This window comes from Alternaria burnsii (assembly GCF_013036055.1).
Source record: "Alternaria burnsii strain CBS107.38 chromosome Unknown 693, whole genome shotgun sequence".
Taxonomy (NCBI): domain Eukaryota; kingdom Fungi; phylum Ascomycota; class Dothideomycetes; order Pleosporales; family Pleosporaceae; genus Alternaria; species Alternaria burnsii.
In genome coordinates, this window is record NW_024066117.1 from 312,762 (window position 1) to 336,588 (window position 23,827).

The following is a 23,827-nucleotide window of genomic DNA, read 5'->3' on the forward strand; positions in this document are numbered from 1 at the left end:
GCCACTCCACTCTCGCTGACAGTGTGCGAGAGAATTGATTTTTTTTTTCTGTTTACAGAATGACTCAAGTCCATAAAGCTGTGCCTACAAAGTCCAGATGACAACCCTTCCGTCCACGCCAGTAGAACTGATCTTGGTGACACCGCTTCCACTCTCCTCGAAGCTACGGATAGTGTTGATGGTATTCTGGTGGACAGTCTTGAGCTTGGTGTCATCCGTGCCCGACTTGCCCTTGAGATCCATCTGCCTGAACATGTTCAATGCGCTTTCCTCGCGCTGGTCAGAAAGACCAGGTCGGCTCTTGGCCTCGAGGCTTCCAGCAAGCTTCCAGCCAGACTCGTCGCCCTGCAGACGATAGGCCTCGCAGTTGTATCCTGCAGCAATGATTTCAGCTTCAGAGGTCCAGACTAGGGACATGAAGGGCAGCACTTGAGTGCTGACACTAAGGATGGCACGGGGGGCCTCCTCGGGACCGCTAGGGTAGACGACGGTGAGGGTGCTGTCGTGGGATGCGAAAGCGAGGACGTTACCCGACGGAGAGAAGGCAACGCTGTGGACCCAGCCTGCAGTGTTGTTCAGGTACTCGCCGCACACGGTATTGAAGGGTAGACGCTCCCCCCATGCTGAGGGCTCTGGACGCTCGTCGACACCCTTGACAAAGGAAGAGAGTACACGAGCATGTCCATCGGTCGACCCTGCAGCGAGCAAGACAGAGTTGGGGTGCCAGGATACACAGGTGATGGTGGAGCGGATGGGCTTCTTGATGTGCTTGGAGACCCACCAGTTGTCCTCCTCTTCGAAGTAGCAGACGGGGATCAGGCGAGCACCAGAGCCGACTGCGAACTTGGTCTCGGAGGGAGCCCAGCGAACACAGGTAGCAGCGCGGTTGATGCGGAGAAGCACCAATGTAGGCTTCCATCCCTGCGGTGACGGCTCCCAAACGTAGGCATTGCGATCTGTCCCATTGATTAGTTGCCTGTTGCAAGCCAGCCAATAGCTCCAAGCTTACCCTGCGAGCACGTCACAATCTTGCCAGAGTTGGGGGCAATATCGACACCCGTGACTGTCTTGTCGTGGCCTGTCAGCTCATCCTTGAGCTTGTATCCGCTGCCCGTCTTCTGGAAGAGGTCGACGTTGTTCTCGCGGGCTACAGCGAGCGTCTGGCGGTCGGCGGAGAAGGAATGGTCCGCAATGGGATGGTGGAAGAGGTGGTGGACTTCGGGGCCGGACATGGTAGAGGCGATGGTAGGCGTGCTGTAGGAGACTCTCTACTACTGCCAGTTGGTGTTTTGGGCTGTGAGCTTGTGGAGCTCTGGGAGACTTGGTGACGTGGGGCTGCTGGCCGCCGTGCTGCGCGTGTTTAGCGCCGTCTTGGCTTTCCCGAAAATCACGGCGACTGCAGCTTCGACATCAACGCGAATTGGGAGTTTCTGCTGCGCGACACGCAATTCTGCACACAGTATGTTGTATGCCAGTCCTGGATGTATGTATTGATGCTGAACATGTAGCAGCACCCGCCGCCATCATGATCCTCAGACGCCCTCTCCTCAATGCGACCTCCGTAGTGTCAGCATCCAAGACATGCGTGCGGAATCTCCAGCACTCAATCCCTATGCGCCCTGTCCCCAAGCCAATACCATTTATTCCCGACCATACCGCTTTTCTCAGCGCAATCGGTCGCGGCCTGTCCGCACACGCAACCAAGATACCGTCCTGGGAAGCCCTCTTCACACTCACATCACCGCAACTGAAGGAGCTTGGTGTGGAGCCAGCACGCTCAAGACGCTACCTGTTACAGTGGCGAGAGAAGTACAGGAATGGTGAATATGGCATCGGAGGCGACTGCAAGCACGTTACAGATGGAGTGGCAGAACTCAAGATTGTAGAAGCACCAGTACCGCCAAATCCACAACTCGGCAACACCATAAGTCCTCGCTCTGCGGCTGCAACAGCCACACATGACCCAGGGACGAGGAAACTAGTTGTCAATGTACCAGTCGGCGCCGAAGCGCCAGTCGAACCCGTTGAGACATTACCCAAGGTACAAGGCGTTATTGTAAAGGACGCCAAGACGATCAAGGGCAGCTTTGTGGAGCCAGTCAAGGGAAGTGGAGGTCTACGAGCACGGATACGACTGCAAGAGGGCATCTGGGAAGTGAGGAGGGGACACAAGGTCGATGGCGGAGAGAGAAGAAAGGCAGAGGTACGAGCCAAGAGAAGGGCGGCGGAAAACAAGGAGAAGCGGGGTTGATATGGTATGAGAATGTGAGCGACTAAATACCAATTCTTGTACAATGAGTATTATCAAATGTGAAACTACATGTTCCATGTCAGAGACTATCGACGGCAGTTCAGGTACTCCATGACCTGTACAACCACTACCCTGATAGGCCTAGCTTACATCGTTGCAGGATACTCAAGGCAGTCTAGACTGGACTGAATCCATCTAGCAGGAAGACATCATCACACGCCGAAGTAACGCGGTGACACCACATCCTGCAAAACAGCTTGAGACAACAAAGCTCATAACAACGATCCTGCTTTCAAGTCAGCGAACTGATCGTCAACCTGAAAAGACTATCAAAAATGCCCTGCAATAGCTCAGGAGGTAAGTTTTCGCACACCAAAACCACGTTTTCGGGTTATCTGCTGCGAAGTATCTGGAAGGCGCACTCGTGGGAGATTAATCCATGAGGGACGTCGCATCATCTTTGCTAGTGAAAGGGTTTAGAGAACGTGTTCAACTATACTTACTGGCTTTTTGAATACACGGCAGTCATGACTGGTCTTCACTGCCTACATGTATACATGTAATGTGAGCGAAGCTTCTCATGTACCTAGTTTATGAGACGCAAGCTTGGACTAACGAGCGTAGATGGAACACCGTCAATTTTTGGACAGAGAAAGAAGTCGATTGTTGTGTCCCACGACCATCTGGTATGGAAAGGGGTACGTGTATACACGAAAAGACTTGTGGTTTGCAGGTGGATGTTGAGGTCGTGGTTGCTATCCAGATCTGTGACATCAAGCGGATACGACGCTAGTCCCAATCGCGAACAACGTTGTTCCTGTTATCTCCCCCAAGACACAGCAAAGGGCTGAGCTGAGAAAGATAAGGACACCTAGACCCTTTAGCACGTCTCCGGAAATGGCTGCATACTATTGACTGCGCCCCTGCCGCACCGTTGTATACGAAGGCCAAAAAAAACTAGCTCCCGTACTCCCTTTTCCACCTCAGCTGCGCCATGGCAAACGATAACGCCTCCCGTTGCCGTTGCCGTTGTCACTAAGACAGACTCACCCCACCATTAGGCCAATATGTCAGTGAGGGGTAAGTCGAGTTACATATTCGGTTGCGTGTTTAAATGAAAATAAACACATGGGAACTGGGCTTTGCTTGATGGTAATATATTCTCTACCTCATCTACTCACCATTGGGCTTTCGCTTTCCTCCAAGATCTAAGAGTTACGTTGTATATACAAGATAGTTAGGAAATTGTTTGTATGGCGAACATGCCTTTGATGCTGATAGCAAAACTCCATGTATGCAGAACGCAAGGAAATCGAGAACGCCATTGTATGCAAAGAAAGGGATTAACCAGTGATGTGTTCAGCTCAAAATCGCGCTGCATGAGTCTTCGTATATCATCGACCTTTTTCTGTCCTCTGTCTCTCTGTTTCGTCTTCTTTCCTTTCTGTTGATTATACCATTATTTCTTCAGCTGTACAATGCGATATTAATACTTTCTGATTGCTACTAGTGACCACTATAGCAACCAGCACTAGCGATGTTACACTACGAGCTCTTGCCCGCCTCGAAAACTTTGGTCATGAAGTCGTCGACATCAAGGTCAATCTTCTTTTCCCGCAGTATCTTCGCAACTTGCGCCGCGTCACCTTCCATACAGCTGCCTTCTAGTATGCTGAGTATGGCGACTGCAGCCCGCGGAAGGTTCTTGTCGCCCTCGATCGTGTATATGTCCATGATGCGCGCAGCATGTTCGACACCCAGACGACCGCAGAACAAGGAGCCGAGTGTGTGGAAGAGGTAATCTCTGGGTTCGACTCGCAGCGTCTCTAATCGTTGTGCCAAACTGGGTGCTTTCTTCGACAGAACGTGAAGGGTTGTGGAGTATGCGGCATGTATGGCGTTTTGATCGTGGATGAGGAAAGACAGAGGTAGAGGACGGTTGAGCAGGTTGCACAGAGTGATGAAGGCTTGCGGCGCGCCTTGGTTCAACAGGAGCAATGCGGCGATGTGATGTATGTCGAACTTTGAGTGCGGGATGTCTGGGCGGTACATCGAGTATGCTAGGCATACATCGACAAGGTCTCGATGTAGCGGTTGCTCGTCCTCTGCCTCCTGTGATGTCCGTGCGGAGAACATCTTGAGGTCTGGGAATACGGCCTGGGTGCTTTCGACAATGTAGACATAACGGCCTCCGAGCGCTTCGTGACCATGCGTCTTGACTTCTTTGCGTGCTTTCTCCAAGGCAATGTTATACGTTGCTTCCGTGACCTCGAGATCATTTCCGATTGCCATCTGCCAAACCTGGCCTCGCAACCGTGGTGGGATTCCGTTCCACCACATCTTCCTGTGTGAGGCGCGAAGTTCTGGATTGGTCATCTCAGTGGCCCAATTTGGTAACAGTAAACTCGACCAGTACTCTGCCTTGATGCGAGAGGCCTTTTCACGAGCTATGGCCTCTTCTTGGGCGCGTTGAGCCTCGAGACGTTCTGCGACTGTTAGTCATGTGATTCTCTGGGTCTCAATCTCAAGGCATAAATGACTTACCAGCTTCTTCGATGCGAGCCAACATGCGCTGGTACTCCTTGAGGTGCTTCTTCTCTTCCTTGGGGTTCTTGGGAGGAAGCCATGAAGGTCGGGTCCGCGAGAGATACTTTTGCTTCTCAACCGATGGCTGAAAAGGATCGATCAGAGGATCGCTCTTGCGGACGGGTGGGAGTGCCGGCTTTTTGCTCTTGGGTTCTGGCTGACTTAAGGATGCTGATCGTGTAAGACCGGGCTGTTGTCTCGAAATTTCTTGCTTTCGCTCCTTTTCAGATTGGAATTCTTCCAGTTTTCCGGTGAGAAACTTGGCATCTGTGTCTAGTGCTGTGTACGTCTCTACCCACGTGTTCTGCTGTGTCGCCGACTGCGGAGATACGCCTCTACTGGAAACGTTTGGGGAAGGAGTCCTCTGGGAAACGCGCGATACAGAAGGCGCAGGAGAAGTCCTGGACGACCTTGAAGACGAGGACACCAAGGCGTCAGGGTTGGGTGACGCCAAAGGCGGGCTCTCGCCAACCCAGGACTCGGGCGACCGATCCATTGTGGGACGTGGCGAGATGGGGATATTCCAAATGACAGCATCCTCGGGAAGCTCATCGTCTTCATCGTCGCACTCAGCCTCCCTTTCCTTTACAGTTTTTCTTTTTGAGTCCTGCCACGACGCCCTCCTCGAGCCCAAACCGGGCGACGGCAAAACCTCGTTGCGCGAGCTTTTGCGAGACAGGGTGCGCGGGGCTGAAGCAGATTTGTGCGTGTTGGATGGGGATGGTGATCGGGAGGAGCGTTGAGGGGCGGCGAGGCTCAGGCTCGAGAGGGATGGGACAGAGGGCGAGGTGAAGCCTCTCCTGGCTTGTTGCTTGCCTGGGGCGGAGAGCTGGGCCTGTTGTCGCACGGCATGGTTGACGGGGCCCTTCAAGCTCGGGTACTTTGGCTTGGTTGCGCCAGTCAGGTCGCGGAAGGAGTGGGCCGAGTGGGAATGCGGGAGGCTCCTGTTGGAAAGCGAGGCTCGCGGGGCTTCAAAGAGGATGCGATTAGACGGGCTCGCAGGCATGGGGAAGGAGGAGGGCCCACCTGATGCTTCGTCCAGGTTGATGTCCTCAAAGTGCGACATGTTCTCCGTCGTGCCCATGAAATCCAGGAGGGTGGACGAGTGGATGCTGGACGACTTGGACGACTTTGAGTTTGTGAGGTCCGGCGGGCTGCCTGGCGGAGCGCCAAACGTTTGCTGGGCATCTTGGGCGTAGGTGAGGGTGGCCATGAGCGGTCGAGGCGGTCTTCGCTGGGTGGAGAGGCGTAGTGGTATGCCAATGCGGTGAGGAAGTCGCTGTTGGGTTGCGCAGCTATCGTCGCGCTCGCAAGGGGCTTTGATCAAGGCAGGCACATAGCTTTGTGCGGAAACGATATACAGCGACTTGTCCTGCGAGATGTAGTGCACGTCGGCGTCGGAAAAGTCGTCGTCTCCAGCTTCGTAGACAGGAGGCAGTCGCTGTTGATGTTGCACCGCCGGCATCTTCGTCGATTTGGCGACGCAATTTGCGGAACTTGCGCTAACCCCTGATGTCGGGGGACAGGGATGGACTCCAATGGTGGGCCTCGCAGTGCTCTGGACCCGTCAGCGGCGCAGAGTGCCTTGGACGAGTTTAATTGCAAGCAGCGGACGAGTCTATGTTGGGAATGGGAACGGGAACTGGCATGGGGACAAAGGGTGAGAGTCTCTGGCCATATGCCAGATGTTGCTTGAAACCACAAAAACGAATACGGGGAGGACTGAGGCAAGTATGCTTCCCCAGCCGGCCCTTGTTCAATGCACCTAGCAACGCGTTTTACGAAGCTGTCCAGCTGTTGGAAGCCTGCATAGTTGACCCCGGCTTGATTGGGATGGGGGTTGGTGTCCCAGCCGTCGCATCTACGCTTGACATCACGATACCACTTGTTGCCGGCCAATCATCTGCTGGGCTCCATGCTTATCAGGCCCAAGTAACGACCCGTCTCTACACTACCGTGCTTTGCTTCGATAGCATAGCGTTCCAACATGCAAGAAAAGACGAATAACGACATCATCCTCTCTGCAGTCCATCCGTCACTCCCGAAGCTGCTGCAGCCAAGGCCCAAGGCTTGCAGTCGCGCCCACATGCCGCCGCTAAACGTGGGCGCTGCGTGGGCCCCCGGCACAGATCCTTAGGTTTGCTTCTTCCCGAGTTCCTGATCCGTCACCTCTCCCAACATCGTCTTGAAAGCCTATCCTGCAACTTCTTTCTTCACTCCACTTGATTAGTGCATTAAGCTTTCAATGCCAAGTAATTGCCTCCTCCAGCATCTGTCTCTCTGCCATGTCAGAAATGCAACAAGCTGACAGAGACACTCTCAGCCAGGCTAGTAGCGCGCGGTGCTGTGTCTGCCTGCGCTGAAACACCGTCTGAAAAGCTTTACAAGCCAGCCTATCCCTCTAAATTAGCCCTCGTTGGAAACAGGTAAATACGAGCCCCGCCATGTCATCCTCCAAACCGTGGAGTCGATCTAGCCAAATCGCAGATCGTGCATCCACCCGCATAACTTGTACGACATGGAAGCTTAGCCACACTTACCACTGAAGCTGCCGTCGCGAAATGACGCCCTGCGCAATCTCTGCCTCTCTGCTGCCGCGCCATCGCGAACGGCGCTGTAGCATCACATAGGCTAGCGCAATCATATTATCTACCGTCTCTGCATTTCCCTTGTCAGCAATTTCCTTCACTAGCGTAACCGAGCGCAATCACGATCGTCCGCGGCGCAAACTGTGCTCGCTTTTGTGTTATCTGACCATCATCCATTCCACGCGCTGCCTCTTACTGGGCAGCCCTGCATGCGCATCTTGATGGATTTGGACTTCAACACTTCAAATAGGAAAGTTTAGACGTACTGATAAGCAGATTCGAACACGTCGTCCGCACTTTGGATAATGCGCGTGCGTACTCGAGGCACCTCACCGCCGCTTCAACAAAGCTTTGATGCAGGTTCGCTAGTACCGTTGCCACGCTGTTCAACGATTGATCGATCAACATAGCTTTAAGCTGGATTTTAAAAGCGCTATCAAATATCAGCAAAATATTGGACTTTTGTTTCCCGTCCCTAGCCTGATTGGCCGGACCTGTATACCGGGTATTGACTTACTTGAGAGCTTTGCGATGGAACGTTTGGCCGGGCATTTTGGTCAGATCTACAGTCAAAGAGTCCTCAACACCTGGACTCATTAGCCTTTGACGGTCATCAATCAAAAATATACATCCAATGCGACGTACCGGTCTTTGTAGGGCGCTCTGTCTTCTTGCTGATCTCCAACGTCGTTGTATCGATGCAGACGCCGCAATACGGGAATTTGCCATCTGAGCCGCTTGTTGATATCCGGGTCCCCTCCTCTGTCATCACGTCAAAGTTCGCCAATGACTTTGAAGGCTTGATTACTACGCCGTATTCTGGATGGTCATTGTGCATGACACGTACGAAGCGCCGCGCGTACTCTTCGTTGATACTGATCAGAAGAAAGTCATCAAGCAGACGAAGTAGCAAAGAGTCGTCATCAAGTACGAATCCGAGGATATCGCGTTCTAACTGAGCATAGAAGAAGTTGCACAGGATGCTCGACAGAACAGACCCTTGGGGTATGCCCGTCTTCTGGCGATAGAAGCGCTTCCCGATCTTGACAACATTTCTCTCTATGTGCTCCTGCAGGAGCTGCATCAAATCATCTTTAGTCTCATGCCGTTGCAAGTCGGTGTTGACAAAGATAGTGTTGGCCTTTTTGCCTGCCAGCCTATCTTGCACCAGTTGATTGAAAGGCGTTATATCCGTTGCTGCATCAGTGTGCGGGATGTACTTTTTCAGTGGCATTGGATCCACATGTTTACCATCAAGACGTTGCAGAGGGGGAAGAGGAGATATCTCCACATGTTTGCCCGTCTTGTAAGCTTGGATCGACATGAGACTGTCGATCATACGCAGTAAGCGTGACTGCGGTATGGTATCGAAGCAAGCCTGCACGTCAACTTTGGCAAAATAAAGCCGAGTGCCGCCAAGCCCCCGTTGTCGCAATGAAGCCTTGAAAGATGCAAGCCTGGGAAACATATCCCCGACAGAGAATAGTGAGCATCCAAATTGTTCGGGCCGTAGTGACTACATCTGGTTAGCGCCGACAATGTCGTCAACTTTAGCAATATACTGACCTTCTCATAAGTGATCGCATTAAAAGCCGGTGTCATCACCGCGTTTATACTTCGACCAAGCATCGTAATCCCGTACCGCAGTACTTGCTGTCTTCTCTTCAGATTCATGATAGTCCGGAAGCCTTGCCTCTTAGGAAGAAGACGAATGTTACTGAAGCCGAGCTGGCGTGCAGATAGCAGTCTTTCTGTGCTTTCCGTTGGCATTTCTTCGAACATGTTCGTACGCAGCTCCAACAGAGCAGGCTCTGCCAATAGTCGCCAGACATCGTGGCGGAAGTAGAAAAGCCTGTTCCGGTGTGCATTGGATTCGGTTACATGGAAGTTTGTGCGAACCAGAGGGATGAGGAAAGAGTCAAAGAGCCAGTAGACGAACTCAAGAAACATCTCTGTGCGTTTGCTCAGGTCGGAATTGGAAATTTTTGTGTCGTCGTTGTGGCCGGGTGGGCGCAGCCACGCTATTTTCGTGATCTAGGATCCGTCAGCACAACTCAATATTCAGGTAGAAGCGTGCAGACCTGTATGTTCTGTGTGACCTGATGCAAATTGACCGACTCAAATCTTCGAAGCTCTATGAACTGGTCTACCCAATACATGAGATTGCTTTTGTTGTGTTCGTTACCCCAGAAGCCTTCGGGTATGACCTTAGAGATGACTGCACGACAAAAAGCTGAGACGTGTGCCGCTGGACATGCAAGATCTGTGAAACATGTTTGCTCAACGGTGCGAGATTTGGACGTATACTGACTCTTCTTTTCACAATTAGTTGTCTTTACGACCGGCTGAAAAACGCTCTTCCTCCATTCCGGCTTCGTTGACAATGGCACTCCCTGCCTGAGTTAGCATGATTTCTCAAAACACAGATCAGTCAGGAGGTACCTCGATTGGAGAGTAATGACGAAGCATTTCCATGTACGAACACCGCTGGTTCCGCACTCGAAGTTTCTCAACCAACCTGACAGCGTCACCTCGGAGCCTCTTGGGCGTTCGCTGTTTCCATTTGACTATCTTTTCAGCATTGGTAGCTTCGCTACCCAACTCCCGGCACATTCTACTGTGTATGTCTTTCTCGCGCAGTGTATAATCCATGAACGGCATTGCGGTCTCACGCGGATCTACCTTGGAGGTGAAGACATTGTGCAAGCCGAATTGACGGGGAAAGATATACCGCATGATGTGTATCGTCTGTTGCTTATCTTCCCGGCTAGGAAAACGATTGAGAACATCTGCCGGCCAAGTCAGGTAATTGAAGCATCCGAAGGATAGTAGAGAACGCACGAATGTGGCGCATGCCAAACCTTACACCACCTTTGGCATTCAGGGCCGCTTTCGCATATAACATGCGACTACGCACAAACGTGATTGTACCTGCTGTTTTACATTCGCTTTTGACACGTGAGGGATTGTTGACGGCTTCGTAACCCGCATCGACTCTTACGGTGTTGCTCTTCTGAAATCCATCCGATTTTATCTCAGAAATGGGCATTCCGGACAATTGGTAGTAGTTGCCCATATCTGCATTAAGAGGAATGAAGATAGAAGACTCCAGAAGCATGTCTATGATGATGCGATCGCCGCCCTGACCAAGTAATGCGTGCAATCGACACCATACTGGCTCTTTCAAAGTCTGCCTATAGCTGTTGGGTTGACGCTCTTGCAGATTAGGAATTGAGGAACTCGGATTCCCATTATTGCCCTGTTCACGGCGGGTGGTTCCAGTTCTTTGGAATCCATGACAGAGCAGGTGCATTGGCTTGTGAGCTGTTGAGCGCTTGAATAAGCGCCATATCACGAAATCAACAATCTGTATTCACTCAGTATTCATTCCATAAGCGCAATCCTGGAAGTATGTGATACGTGCCACGACCTACCTCAGATTGCATATAGTACCCAGGATTGAAGGTGCTGCCAGGAGTACTCTGTGAGCGCTGTTGGGTAAATGCTCTGATATCCTTTTCCCGCTCTTCTTTGAAACACGTATGAGCACCTGTGTCTGCGTTCACACTGGAAGTGCACACTAATGTTGAATCGAGCAACTGTATTACGGCGGTATCGAGATGATTCTGACTTATGCCCTGGGCGGATGTTGCACGTCCAAGCTGCGAGATCTTTCGCTGTCTATTTCTTGATGTGCTTGGTAGTTTAGATAGCAAATATTGGCGCAGGGTAAGCACCTCTGGATAGAGACGTTGTAGGACTGGATGAGTAGCGTTGGTGAAGGATCGGTCCACATCGCGTCTTGCTTTCTTGCAGGTTTCTACACCGCTTTGAGCACTGCCTTTCCTCTTCATACTGAACTATGCGCATGTGTTGCATGTCCGATCGCGTTGTTGGTATTCGTGGCCCGAGGGTGGTGTTTGTGAGGTGTGGGATTGGGTTAGCCTTGACGCGACAGCACGCGCCATCGCGTGACTTGTACTGGCAGTTACAAAACCCCTCTTGCATGCTATCACTACGCAACCCGTTGTTTCACGCTGACTCCAAGTAAGGAATCTTTACAACAACATTCAACCCAGCAACGAGGCATACTTTGAAGCAGCACGGAATATATTGTTTTGGAGCTATGGTTTTATCTATACGCAGGCCTGAGAACCTCCCAGTCACCACCCATGTTGCGCATATCTTCCGGCTCATCATCCATCAAACTTCTGCCTCCTCGACCACCACTCCTAGTGCTTTCACCGGTACCGGTACGTGGTGGCAAGGCTGGTTTCTCGAAATCATCATCGATAAGATTTTGTACCGGTTTTCTCGTTAAATTAGGTGGCGGCGCCATTGACCGTCTGGCTGTTGGTTGTAGGTGTGCTCTTGATTCTTCCGGAGGGTCGTCGCGATATCGTTGTGGAGGAGGTGCGTATGACGGCCCCGGCGAGGGACTCTTGGAGAGAAGTGAAGGTTTCTTGTTAGGAACTGGGGGTGGGGCTGGTTTCCGGAGGACTTGTGGTTTGTTTGAGGATTGAGCTGAGGGAAGCGTGTTTGATGCGCGGTACGGTAAGCTGGGCATGGAGTGTGTGGAAGCGTTTGATCCGCTACGTCGAAGATCGCTGAGCGAGTCTCGCGCACCGTCTGAGCCAAGTATTTGATTGGCATGGCCTGGGTACAACGGCGCAATCATCTTGCGGGCTGCTGGCTTCTGCGCTGGCGGTAAACTTGTCGGGGGACCGTCAAAATCAACTGTGCGTGATCTTTGTGAGCCACGTGCTGGTGGTGGCTCAGGTCTGCGACTGTTCGGCATGTGCTTGACATCTACCCATTCTGGTTCTGGGCTAGGCGTGAATGGGTTGCTCGGTCGGTTTGGATTTGGGAAGTGATTGTTAGATGGCGGTTCTACGCGTGCCTTCGCCGGTAAACCTATGGACAATGAGCATCCAAGCTATAGCAGAAATTAAGATAGAAATACCGTTGTCAAGCCACCACTTCCGCCGGTCTGAGCTTGCAGGTGGCAGCCCTGGCTCAATACTATCATACCCTAAGAGATCCTCGTCGTCCGTTTCATCTTCGCCTAGACGTCCTGCTGCATGAGTATCGCCCACAACTTCTCTCCTATGCCGATACAATGCCGCCTTCACAGCATCCTTCTTCTTTTCGTCGATTCGCTGTACCAATAACTGAAAGGTCGCGTAGACTGGACGGTGGTCGGAGAAACGAAGTGGGGCATCGTTGTAATGTATCTGCCGAATATTGTCACCTTTGCGAAGCACACGGTCGCACCAGGCAGGAATGCGTGCTTTCTCCGACGTATCGTATTGATTACTGTTAAGATCATACTTGTACGTTGGCGGGAAAGTTATGCGAGCCTCAGAATAATATGGGAAGGTTAAGCCGGCGACCATCTGGAGGTTGAGCTGCAGAACGTTAGCTATGATTCTGGCGAGCAAAGCGTGAGTGCCTACCTGATCGTTGTCATACAGGGTCTCAAGATCACCAACATGACATAACCTTTGAACTTTTTCGTTGCTCAGACCAATTCGGTAATTGAAATCGCCGAGCCATATCACAGTATCGTGGTCTTCGATTGATCGATTTCTCTGGAAGCGTAGACCATGGCTGATAGTCTTGTAATCACGATTACGCTCTTCGTAGTTGGCAAATCCAGCCGCAAGATGTGCTGTAACCAGACAGACCGAAGTGTTGGCGTACTCGAATCGAATAGCTACGGCTCCTTTGTTGCCAGCCATACCTGACATGCCAGTCTGGGATGACAATTAGCCCAATACATGGAAGAGCGAAACATGCTGACATACCTTCTTGAGAGCGCCCTCAACATTCTTGATATGCTTTAGGCAGTCTGACCGGACAAAGACCGACAAACTCGCACCTACTAGCTGACCACCTCTGAGGATGACATATTCATCTTTTCTATGCTTCTCAGCGTTGTTGTTCAAACATGCCCTAACGGCTTCCTCCCAAGCTTCGCGTCTATCTGGGTCCGTCGACATGATTTGCTGAGGGCTCAGTTCAACAATCTCTTGAAACCCTACAGCTACTATCTCGGGGCACTGCTGTGACGGATCGACGTCTGGGCACAGCCATGGCGAAAGATCGCTTTTGATACCACTTGTCTTTCCGTTCAAGTTGAACGTACCGACAAGGATGTTGATCATCTCGGTCTCTGAATACTCTGCGGACCGTCGTGCCAGCTCCGCAACCACGAAGTCGTTGAGGGGATCGTACAGATGCACTGGAACCTGGCCAATCAGTCTACCAAGTAACATATCGATCGTGTTCTGTCGCCCTTTGTCCGCGAAGTTGTTAATGTACATTCGAGTGGCGCTCTTGCGAGCGTCTGCCAGAGCACCAGCAAGCGACATCTTTCCCGATCGCGTAAACGAGGACTTCAACGCTCCTGTACCTGCATAGATTTTCGAAAGAGCGTCACCACAGTCTGCCCACATACTTGAATGTCTGACCCAGAAGTCCTGGCTAGCTCGAAGGCCCTTGTGACTTAAGAAGATCTCCAACGCCATCTTGCTAATAATGGTTTGGACAAGATTCGTCCGGTCGAGGCAATCCAGGCAGTTTGTTCTGAAGACACCCTCCTGTTGTAATATGCTCATTGTCCGGCGGACAGCGTAGTTTTCTCCATTGTGTCTTGTGACTTCATCCACCTCTTCCGAGAGATAATATCCAAATCCTTCGGCAGAATCTTGGATCCATTGAGCGATCATACTAGCCATCTCATAGCCACCTGGCCCCCGTGTTTCAGCATGGAAATCGTATTCTGTGAGCTTGATGAGATCGTGCTGTTGGTCATTGATGTCGCTTCCTTGATTCAAAGGGCTGTTTCTGATGTGGCCGCGATATCTGTGCGTCAACTCTAGTTCGTTCTGCTTTTCGTTGCTCAGAAGATTGACGACATGAACTGTGCCATAGCTGAGCTCTAGATTGTCGAAGTGCTTGTCGAAGGCTGGCTGCGTGGCTTCTGGCGACCGAGTAATGGTGATCTTCTGCTGCCCTGGAAGCAAACCAGCCTGCTGTTCCCAGAATATGGGTACACTTCCTCGCACCTGCACGTAGGAGAAGCAGGCGCCGGACGGCGCCCAATAGATTGTTTCGCTTTCAACAAAGTTTGCGACGTTCCCGTCATCGTCGATACCTCGCGAATTGAACCTCGTTCCTGCCCTCTTGCACGACAATCTGGAGATCAGTGTCATGGAAGACGGCATGCCCGAGTCTTGTACCCTAATGGGAGCAGATGATTTGGGGATGGTAATTGTAAGGGCGAAACCCCGGATCGCAGATGTCAGGATCCCAGAAGCATCCAGAGCCTCCTTCTCCTTGGGCGCAAGGCGACTTCTGAAGTCGACCAGCGGCTGGATCATGTATGAGTTCCACAGAAAGCCAGCGTCTAGACTATCGATGGAAACGGTCGCGGCGTCGGTTGTACGGTCTTGCAATCGTCGGGTGAGGTCGAAGTCCGAGCTGTAGTAGAAGGTTCCGCTGCTGAGTATCTTCTTGAGCGCCAGACACGGGTGTTCCATGGTCGACTGCTCCTTCCTGCCGCCGAAGCCCATTTCGTATCCTTCGTCGTCGATGGTATCGGTAGGATACGGATTGACTTCGTCGTTGAGCAGGGTATCGTAGCTCGTGCTGGTCAAGCAGTAGAAGCCGACCGAGTATATCCTCTGCACCGTCTCGCCAGGCCGTACCGTGGCCACCTTGCTCGCGCCATTGACGACGACCAGGAACACGTCGCTGTTTACAGTGATCAAGCCCAATGTGCCGTGTACTTGGACTGAGTGTAGCGCCCGGTAATCGCCTAGGTCGATCTCCTCCAGCCGGGTGAATTCGACCATGCAGCGCGCCGCGGCGGCGCCATTGCTCCCCAGCGACGTCGACGAGGCATTGACGTTGCTACTCTGTTCGGTGGTGGATGTGCTGTGTCGGAGGACGAGTGCATGGGTTGAGGTAGCGAGGGCGATTGCGCGGTGTGGGTAGTCTTTGATTAGGACGCGGATAGACATGGTCGGCGGTAGAGAGCGGCGGAAGAGGGTTGCACGGGTGTTCCAATCATGTCCCGGGGTTTGCCATGGGCTAGAGCAGTCAAAGCGTTTGCGCGAGGTATGGCGGGCGCGGTATGTAAGCACGTGTGTGCCTTGATGGTTGTTCTCAGCTTGCAGAATAATGCTGACCTGGATCAATGCTGATCACAACCCAGCATGTGAACCACTCGACTGGTGCCCGACCCTGCACAAGGCTTCCCTGACCACCGCTTACACCGGCAGCCGGAACTCGTCCTTTGGGCTGCTAAACATGTGGACCTTATTCTCGACATCTCGGCAAGTGCGGCGCGGACGTGTACGCTGTTGCTCAACATCACGAATGACCTCATAGCCACCGAGCATTTGGACAGCGGAATGCGAAATGCTAGGTTAGATATGGAAATAAAAAAAAACTATAGGCGACCGCACCACAGCTATGGACAGATGCTACAAATCCTTCCAGATTAAAGTGAGGACACGAGACCAACCGTACGCCATCAAAATAACAGTCCCTGCAAGCATGACACATTTCTCTACTCGTATGCAGACGGTTACCGCCTGCTATACGCAACCCTGGTGTTAGTCTCTTCGTAGCCGCCACGGCTGCGACTGCGTTGTCTGCTCCTGTCTCGCCTTTGGTATCTCTCGTAGTGATCGCTCTCGCTCGATGCAGGCTCTACATATCTGTAGTGCTCGTAGCGAGGGTTCTCCGGACTGTAGTTGCGCTCGCGTTCGCGCCTAACCTCACGCTCAGTGTACACATACTCGCTGCGGCTAGGGCTGGAGGAGCGAGAGCTCATGCTCGACCGTGGAGAAACTTCGACATAGTGTGCGCCGCCGTGGTGAGAATGGGCCTGGGTATGGTGAGACGAGATGTGGCTAGGCGGTGGAGGTGGAGCCGGCATGGGCGCCGGGGGTGGTGGAGGCTGCACAAACACAGGCACAGGCTGTGGTGCGGGGATCTGGAGAGGCTTGGGTGAGGGCACCGCAACGTAGGATGCTGAAGGCCTAGGAGAAGAGTCGTGCACTATTTCGGTGCGCGAATAACGGCGCTCAATGTCGCGCGATTGACGTGAGGCGCGGCGACGGGGCGGAGAGCGGTTCCGCTGGACGACGCGGTACGGGACTACATGGTCCTCTTCCTGCTTGACTTTGACGAGACACATGGCGCCTTGACTCCCGGTATGAGACGCGGTGATGGCGAAGCCTCAAAAAGTGGGAAGCTTCGATTGCGATCGCGATGTGATTCGTGGGACGATCAACGTGGGGTTGGATCGAGGGCGGGACGAAGCGCACCACGAGGGAGTACAAGAGGCTTCGCAACCGCAAGAGGGGCAAGAGCGAAGAGTAGATGGGCGGAAAGTGAGCGGCACCCAAGGAAGTCAACAGAGAGCATGTATATATTCTAGAGATCGGGCAGCCGATGCCCAGCCACACAGCTGACCCCCATGTCGGTTCTATGCTGCTCCGCCTTGGAACTCAACATGCGAGTGTGACGATGGGGTCTGGGCTTTTCTGACAGCTGAGTACTAGCGTGCCAGTCACCCTGGTTTAGCCTCAGGTACGAGCCGCCATTGTCAACAAGCAGAGTAGCGCGAACAAACATCAGATTTCAATTGCCGTCTGCACTCGTAGTTATCATGCTGCATTCCACATACCACCATTAGGCATGCCGTCAAATCATTGGTCCCAGACTATGTATACAGCGTTCAAATTTGCTGTTCACTCCTCCACAGATGCTGTACAACTGCCCGTCCTGCTACTCGCTATCAGGGTCAGCCCTTGGCCAATTTCCCAGTACGTTACTTTCCAGTATACATGGGACTCTCTGGGCGGGCCGGGCGGTGTAGGCTGCCTTCTTTCACTTCCCGAAGGAAAATGCTTGCTAAAGTCTGAACCATGTCTACCACTAATCATCCATGGGCTTGTCTTCCAGCGTAACACCTCGTGGTGCTGCAGGTGTGTCTTCTAGCGTAACGCCTCTTGGCGCCGTGTCATCGCTCCTCAAGCTACCGGTAGAGTCCCGGTTGCCCCTTGTCAAGCTGCCTGCATGCTTCCGTGGGAAAGGCACTCGCGTGCTTGATGGCGCTGGGTGCTCAACAGGGGCAGCAGCGGGAGCAGGAGCAGCCTCTGTTATACCGTTCGTAGTCACAGGAGTTGTCTCGTGGGTGGGGCTATCATCACTTCCGGGTACTTCAAGCGAACCACGGTTTGTTCCGTTACTCCTCCGAGTCTCGGTGGGCGAGGATGTATTCACCGGGAATCGAGTTTGACTTCTGTCACGGCGATGCGACCCTGAGATGCGTGAGCCAGGTGCTGGCGATGTTGCCCGTGGAGAACGCTGAGCCGCAATGGCACGCTGGCGCTCCTCCATGTTTGCTCGTCGGTTACTCTCATCTGTGGATATCGCGCGTGGACGCTGTGCGCCAGAAGATGAGTGAGTGAGCGTGCTTGCGCGCTTCAACTCCCCGAAAATCGCATCCTTGTGTGCAAAAAGGTCCCGGACGAGACGGTAGCTATAGCGCTCGTTCATTGTCAAACTCGATTCTTGCCTTGGCCTTAGAATGCATGGCGCAAGTGCATTGGCCAACGCTGCAACATAAGTCTCGTCGGCAGAAGTCAGCTCAATGAGACGAGTGAAGTGGGTACAGATGGCATCGAGCGTTGCGATGTTCGCGAGACGTAGTTGGCCAAGAGTAGATTGAAGAACAGAGACCCGAGTCTCTTCAGACACATCTGTGGCGGTAGTGCTGTAGATAGTCTTGACGATCTCGTAAACGTGAGAAGAAACCAGTGAGTCTGCTATGGTTAGCTAGCGAGTCAGCAATTGAGGTTTGATACATACCGGGAAGTTCCAGAAGATAAAGCTTGAGGACACTAGCGACGATCGGTACATCATACTTCTCAAGCAGTTCGTCAGGGAATCTCTTGCCAGTGTTAATTTCAGCCCTGAGGTTGTGGGTCTGCGACAGAGGAACATCAACAAGCCAGATGCCACGGCGGGCTTCGTCGCCTTCCAAGTCGGGATAATGGTTGTCCAGGAAAGTGAGGACTGTTGTGATGAGCACCGGAACACGCTTCTTGTCTGAACGAGCCCGAGCCTCCAAGTCTACACCAAACGTTTGCTCGTCTACCGAGTTGTAGTAGTTCTCATAGGTCGTGACTCTAGGCACGAATGGTCCAGTCCTGTAGTTCTCGAGCATGTATCGGAGATCGCCCAGGGGCTGGACCGTCTCCTGGAACAGCATCATCTTATCGACGGTGCTCTGCAGACTAGGAATGACGTTGCTAACGGCGCCGGAGAAATCCAAGATGACCGCCTTGATAGCCTTCAGCCTGTCCAGTTCACAACGCTCCATGAATTTGAGGTGGTCAACCATAGCCTCTTCCAGGTTGCAGCGCAGCGAGTCAAGCTTCTTGACGGAGGCCTTGTATCGCTCGTCGGACTCGTGAGCTTCCCGTCGAAGCCTCTCTGCCGGTGTCTCATTCGGGTACTGGTTGTTGAGTGGGTTCCATCCCTGGAGATACTCCTGAACAGTCGAGACGGGCGAGTCAACGGCGATGCTGTCAGCCGATGAAGTTGACATGGCGGTGGAAGAACGTGCCAGGGGCTGCTTCTTTTCCGGTAGTCCGGTAACCTGGAACGTCTTGGGCTTCCACTGGTAGTTCATCCGGGAGCTGTTTGCGAAGGTGTTGCCAACATTGCCGACCAAGCGCAGGAAGCCATGTGCTACGAGATCCTGACCAATGCGCTCCGCATAGCTCACGGTGGTTGCTGCCATGTGCTTTTGGATGTACTCAGTGATATCGGCACCGCTTGAGCAGTTCTGGTAGGTACCAAGGATGGGAACCTTGACCTCTGCGATCTTGATGTTATCTAGCATGTGGGTGAGGATCTTCTTGACCTGGTCTGGCTGGTAGGTCTCGTCGCCAAGGTCGATAGGCTCTTCTTCCTCGTTCTCTGGCTCGGACATCTTGATGGTGGGCACCTTCATCTTGGGGCTCTGTGCGGCCTCGCTCTGGGGGTCCTGGAATGCCAGCTTATCCTCCTCTTCCAAGTCCTCGACGAGCCGGCACTTGTTGTAGTATTGCGATCGGTACTTACGGACAGCATCGGCTTGTCGGTCGTGGATCTTGATGCGCGATTGAAGGTCATCCTGGGAGTTTTGCACGCGGGCGGCATGCGCCTCGCACCAGCGGCCGAAGGGGTTGACTACCAGCTCTCGGATGTTGGATGCGATCTTCTTGTGGTTTGCTGCCGCTGCCTCCATCTCGGTGCGCACACCTTCATAGGCCTGTTGCCAGTTAGCGTGGAGCGGTGGCCGTGTCTCGTGGGGACGCACCTTGCGCACGCTTGCGCCCTCATCTCTGCTGAAGCCCCCGCCTATGCGATCGGTGGCTGGTGTAATGGCGGACAGACTGCTTCCATAGGCCTCCTCGGCATCAGCTCGCATGCGGGCCACAGTCAGAATCTGCTGGTTTTCCTGGACTCCCTGCTGCAGCTTCCCAAAAAGAACGCCCAGGCCTGGGAGAGTCAGCCAAAGTGGGGTGGTGTTGTGTGCGGCTGCAGCTCTTACCTCCGGCATAGTCGCTCGACCAGAAGGACGCCGCGAATCCGGTCGTCATGGTGCCGTGTGTTTGCAGAGTCGCCCCAGGAGCGGCTAATGTGGGGTATCAAAAAGAAACAACGAAGTTGGGTACGGGTATGGTCGTTCAACGGCCGTAGTGAGCGCGCGGAGAAGATAAGTCTGGGGAACACGCAAGCGTAGGCCCAGTGACAGACGGAGCGGCCTGTGTGACGTCGCACCAGCGAAGAGGGGACTCGGGGTGACTCGACGGTGCAGGTGGCGTCTGGGGAATTGGAGATAAGTCGAGTAGGGCGAGACTGAGGCACGTCAGGAGGGTGTTGCAGACCGCAGCTGGGTCAGAACTGGCAGAGCTGAATGATGTCTCATGTACCCCTGCATGTGGCCGTTTGTCGTGACAGCCCTGGCACCTTTAGGCAAGCCTACCAATCTTGCGAGCTTCCGACATTTCGCCTTTAGCGGTCGATATAAATACCAACGCAATTCACCGACCCCCAAGCGCGGCCCCTGCATACGAAGTAGACTAGAGCTAGAGCCACGCGCCTGCTACCGTCTACTGTATGCATCATCGCCGTGCTAATGCTGTCGCGCCGCCAAAGTAACAAGACCACCGACTGCACTCCCCATCACTGCCCGACCGCCCCTGCACGTGGTCGCAGCCCTGGTTTCCCAAACTTTCGGGTGCAGGTGCATTCACGAGACACTCCAAAGTCTGTTCGGCGTGGAGCCTGCCTCTGCTAACCATTCATCCGTCTTACTGTACGCATACGTCGCCTTGGCCCTCCAGGTCAGCCCCGCCATCAAAATCCAAGCTTCGCAGGGGAACCGAGATCTCGCTCGGTAAACGCTCCCGGGTCCACGCAGCACGCTTCCCTTTCCATCATGGCTCCAGCTGCGTTTGATGCCAACACACAACTCAACTATGCTCGTCACATCAAGTACTGGCGCCGCAACTTGAAGACGCTGCTGCCGCACTTCTACACCAGCAATGACTCCAACCGCATGCTTTTGGCCCTTTTCACTGTGTCTGCCCTCGACATTTTGGGAGATTTAGATGCCGCTTTGTCAGCCGAGGAGCGACAAGGCCACATTGATTGGGTCTACAGTTGCCAGCTGCCTGAAGGAGGATTCCGCCCATGGCCAGGCTCCAACTACGGCCCTCTCAGAAGTGAAGAGAACAAAAACTGGGATCCTGCCCACATCCCTGGAACTTTCTTTGCCCTCCTCACGCTGGTCGTGCTGGGCGACGATCTGGAGAAAGTGAAGAGAAAGGAGATCCTGACATGGCTGGTCAAGATGCAACGACCGGAAGGCAGCTTTGGAGAGACTCTAGGCGATGGCGACTTTGTTCATGGCGGAAACGACTCTAGGTTCGGCTACATGGCAACAGCCATCCGGTGGATACTTCGAGGCGACTTAGAGGGTCCTTGCGAAGGTGTACCGGACATCGATGTTGACAAGTTTGTCAACTGTGTTCGACAAGCAGAGTGCTACGACGGAGGTATATCAGAAGCACCCTTCCATGAGGCACACGCTGGCTTCACCTGCTGCGCTATCGCTGCTTTGCATTTCGTGGGTCGTCTGCCTTTACCACCATCCCAAAAACCGGACAGTCTCATCCGTGGAGTGACTGATGTCCCCAAAACCCTGCACTGGCTCGTCTCACGGCAGACTTTGACGCTAGACGAGGACGATGGCTTAGATACTTTGAACGACGAGACAGATACATCAGAAACGTGTCATGACGCGCATACTTTTGTCAAGTTGAGCTCCCGTCCGTCTGCACAAGCAAAATCAAATCTGAAAGGACGACCCCACATTCATTTTGAATTGGAGTGGGTGGGAGTGAATGGTAGATGCAACAAGGTAGCAGATACATGCTACGCCTACTGGACCTCGACGCCCCTACAACTTCTTGGTCGTTTGGATATCATCGATCGGCAACCCATCAGAAAATGGTTGTTAGACAAAACGCAGCATCTCGTTGGGGGTTTTGGCAAGGTCACCGGAGATCCACCGGACATGTATCACTCTTTCCTGGGCCTCATGGTCTTGGCTATGTTTGGAGAGACTGGTCTTCAGGACGTTGACTCAGCGCTATGTATAACACACAAGGCAAAGAGACACCTGGAGTCGCTGTCGTGGAGGAGGAAGATCCTCGGCATGGACAGCTCGCACAGTGGCACCCAAGCTCCGTCACAAGAGAGCATAGGCCTAACCGGCGACAAGACGCAGATAGATGCGTAGATTGGTGGAAGTTGTGACGAGTAGCGCACATCGCTATTGAATATTGCACCAAACCTTACCTATCTTTATGATCCTTGAGACCATGATTCCCACTACCTAGTCTCTTGGGAATGCAATCAGGCATTAAGATCATGTCTTGATGTATCACAATCTTTGGTCCATGGTAATCCCTACACGGGGTAGCGCCAAAGTACCTCGGCCCCACCTAAATTCCCAAGATCCCTGCTCGCCCAGGTAATTTTCCTAAACGCCAACATCTGCTTTGCGAACATCTAACAACAGCACCAGCCATACCACACCCCGTCGTACGGTCAACATTACACTCTACACACCTTTCAACTATGAGGAATTCGGCGCCGCCATCAAAGAAACGCAAAATTGCGGTCACAGCCCCCGAAAAGATCGAGTTTGACTTCTCGGCGCGCGAAGAATATCTCACAGGCTTCCACAAGCGCAAACTTGCACGGATAAAGCATGCGCAAGAGGAGAATGCCAAGAGGGAGAAAGAGGAAAAGCTGAGGTTCAGGCGTGAGGTACGCGAAGCTCCGATTCCATCTCCACCCAAAGTTACCGGATAGCAAGATCTATGCTATCGCATGCATATACGTCCCAGACATTCATCCAATATTGAAGCTAACAAAACGTTGAACTACAGCTCCGAGAACAGCGCAAAGTTGATCTAGAGAAACACGTCGAAGAAGTAAACCGACTCGTCAAACAAGCAAATGGAGATCTGGACGACATCATTGCGGGCGAGACATCCGGCGACGACGATGACGAGGAAGAATTCAAAGGCTTCCAAGAACCCGAACCCATCAACCAGGAAGACGAGTACGTCGACGAAGACAAATACACAACCGTCACCATAGAAAGCGTAGGAATATCTAAAGCAGGCTTCTCGAGACCAGGAGAGGAGGACGAAGAGGCGGTGGCGAAGAGAAAGGCAGAAGAAGAAAGGAAAAAGGCGGAGGAGGAGGAGGCAGCGAGCAAGAAAAAGGTATGGACAAAGGCGTGGCCGAAGAATAGCGAGAGGCCAAAGAAGAAGAAGAAGAAGTTTAGGTATGAGACTAAGACGGAGAGAAAGGCCGAGCGCATGAAGCAAGGCTTGAAGAAGAGGAAGCAGAAGGAGGCTAGGACGGCGAAGTAAACGGGCGGGGAATGTTTGGGAGTTGTGAAGCTACACAAGTTGAGATAATGATACCCCTTCTTGAATGTCACAGCCGACATGGCGCATGCCGGCGCGTTCGTATATCGTGATGCTGCATTCATCTCAGACAGCCGTACTCCATTATAGCACTGTGGGTCGTCAATGGTACACCGCCTTTTGGTCAAGGTTATTGAACCTAACAGTCACATGTGAGTAATGGTATAAACCAGTTCATGTCAGGAACCGCCAATATATTCGCTCAGGGATTATCTAAAGCGAACAAGCCCGCCCAGCAAGCAGCCGCAGGAAAGAAAACAGATATGTAGGGGTAAGGTAGGGGGTACGGGGGAATGTGATATAAAATCTGCCTCTTCTTC

At 52.9% G+C, this 23,827-nt stretch overlaps 5 protein-coding genes across 5 annotated transcripts; 2 read left to right on the forward strand and 3 right to left on the reverse strand.

The window, feature by feature from the left end:
* Nucleotides 1-84: 84 nt before the first annotated feature.
* Nucleotides 85-1,232, reverse strand: GT037_007746 (structural constituent of cytoskeleton; the record flags this gene model as incomplete). The annotated part of the gene is made up of 2 exons (XM_038932793.1): nt 85-956; nt 1,010-1,232. 2 exons carry the CDS (start codon nt 1,230-1,232, stop codon nt 85-87), a joined length of 1,095 nt encoding a protein of 364 aa, XP_038784294.1.
* A 293-nt stretch (nt 1,233-1,525) lies between these two features.
* On the forward strand, nt 1,526-2,251 carry GT037_007747 (uncharacterized protein; the record flags this gene model as incomplete). The annotated part of the gene is made up of 1 exon (XM_038932794.1): nt 1,526-2,251. The coding sequence occupies one exon, from the start codon at nt 1,526-1,528 to the stop codon at nt 2,249-2,251; it is 726 nt and encodes a 241-aa protein (XP_038784295.1).
* Nucleotides 2,252-3,796: 1,545 nt separating this feature from the next.
* Nucleotides 3,797-6,302, reverse strand: GT037_007748 (telomerase reverse transcriptase; the record flags this gene model as incomplete). The annotated part of the gene is made up of 2 exons (XM_038932795.1): nt 3,797-4,737; nt 4,796-6,302. 2 exons carry the CDS (start codon nt 6,300-6,302, stop codon nt 3,797-3,799), a joined length of 2,448 nt encoding a protein of 815 aa, XP_038784296.1.
* Nucleotides 6,303-7,079: 777 nt separating this feature from the next.
* GT037_007749 (phosphoinositide phosphatase) lies at nt 7,080-20,096 on the reverse strand (the record flags this gene model as incomplete). The annotated part of the gene is made up of 17 exons (XM_038932796.1): nt 20,048-20,096; nt 19,814-19,995; nt 18,316-19,765; nt 17,381-18,269; nt 16,026-16,478; nt 13,233-15,522; nt 12,882-13,181; nt 12,389-12,833; nt 11,593-12,339; nt 10,860-10,954; nt 10,267-10,792; nt 9,868-10,214; nt 9,507-9,818; nt 8,992-9,459; nt 8,071-8,941; nt 7,943-8,012; nt 7,080-7,230 (listed from the first exon to the last, which is right to left on the reverse strand). Exons 5-17 carry the CDS (start codon nt 16,373-16,375, stop codon nt 7,080-7,082), a joined length of 6,972 nt encoding a protein of 2,323 aa, XP_038784297.1. The 5' UTR covers nt 16,376-16,478; nt 17,381-18,269; nt 18,316-19,765; nt 19,814-19,995; nt 20,048-20,096.
* Nucleotides 20,097-20,938: 842 nt separating this feature from the next.
* On the forward strand, nt 20,939-23,450 carry GT037_007750 (geranylgeranyl transferase type i beta subunit; the record flags this gene model as incomplete). The annotated part of the gene is made up of 3 exons (XM_038932797.1): nt 20,939-22,157; nt 22,592-22,836; nt 22,959-23,450. 3 exons carry the CDS (start codon nt 20,939-20,941, stop codon nt 23,448-23,450), a joined length of 1,956 nt encoding a protein of 651 aa, XP_038784298.1.
* Between the last annotated feature and the right edge of the window lie 377 nt (nt 23,451-23,827).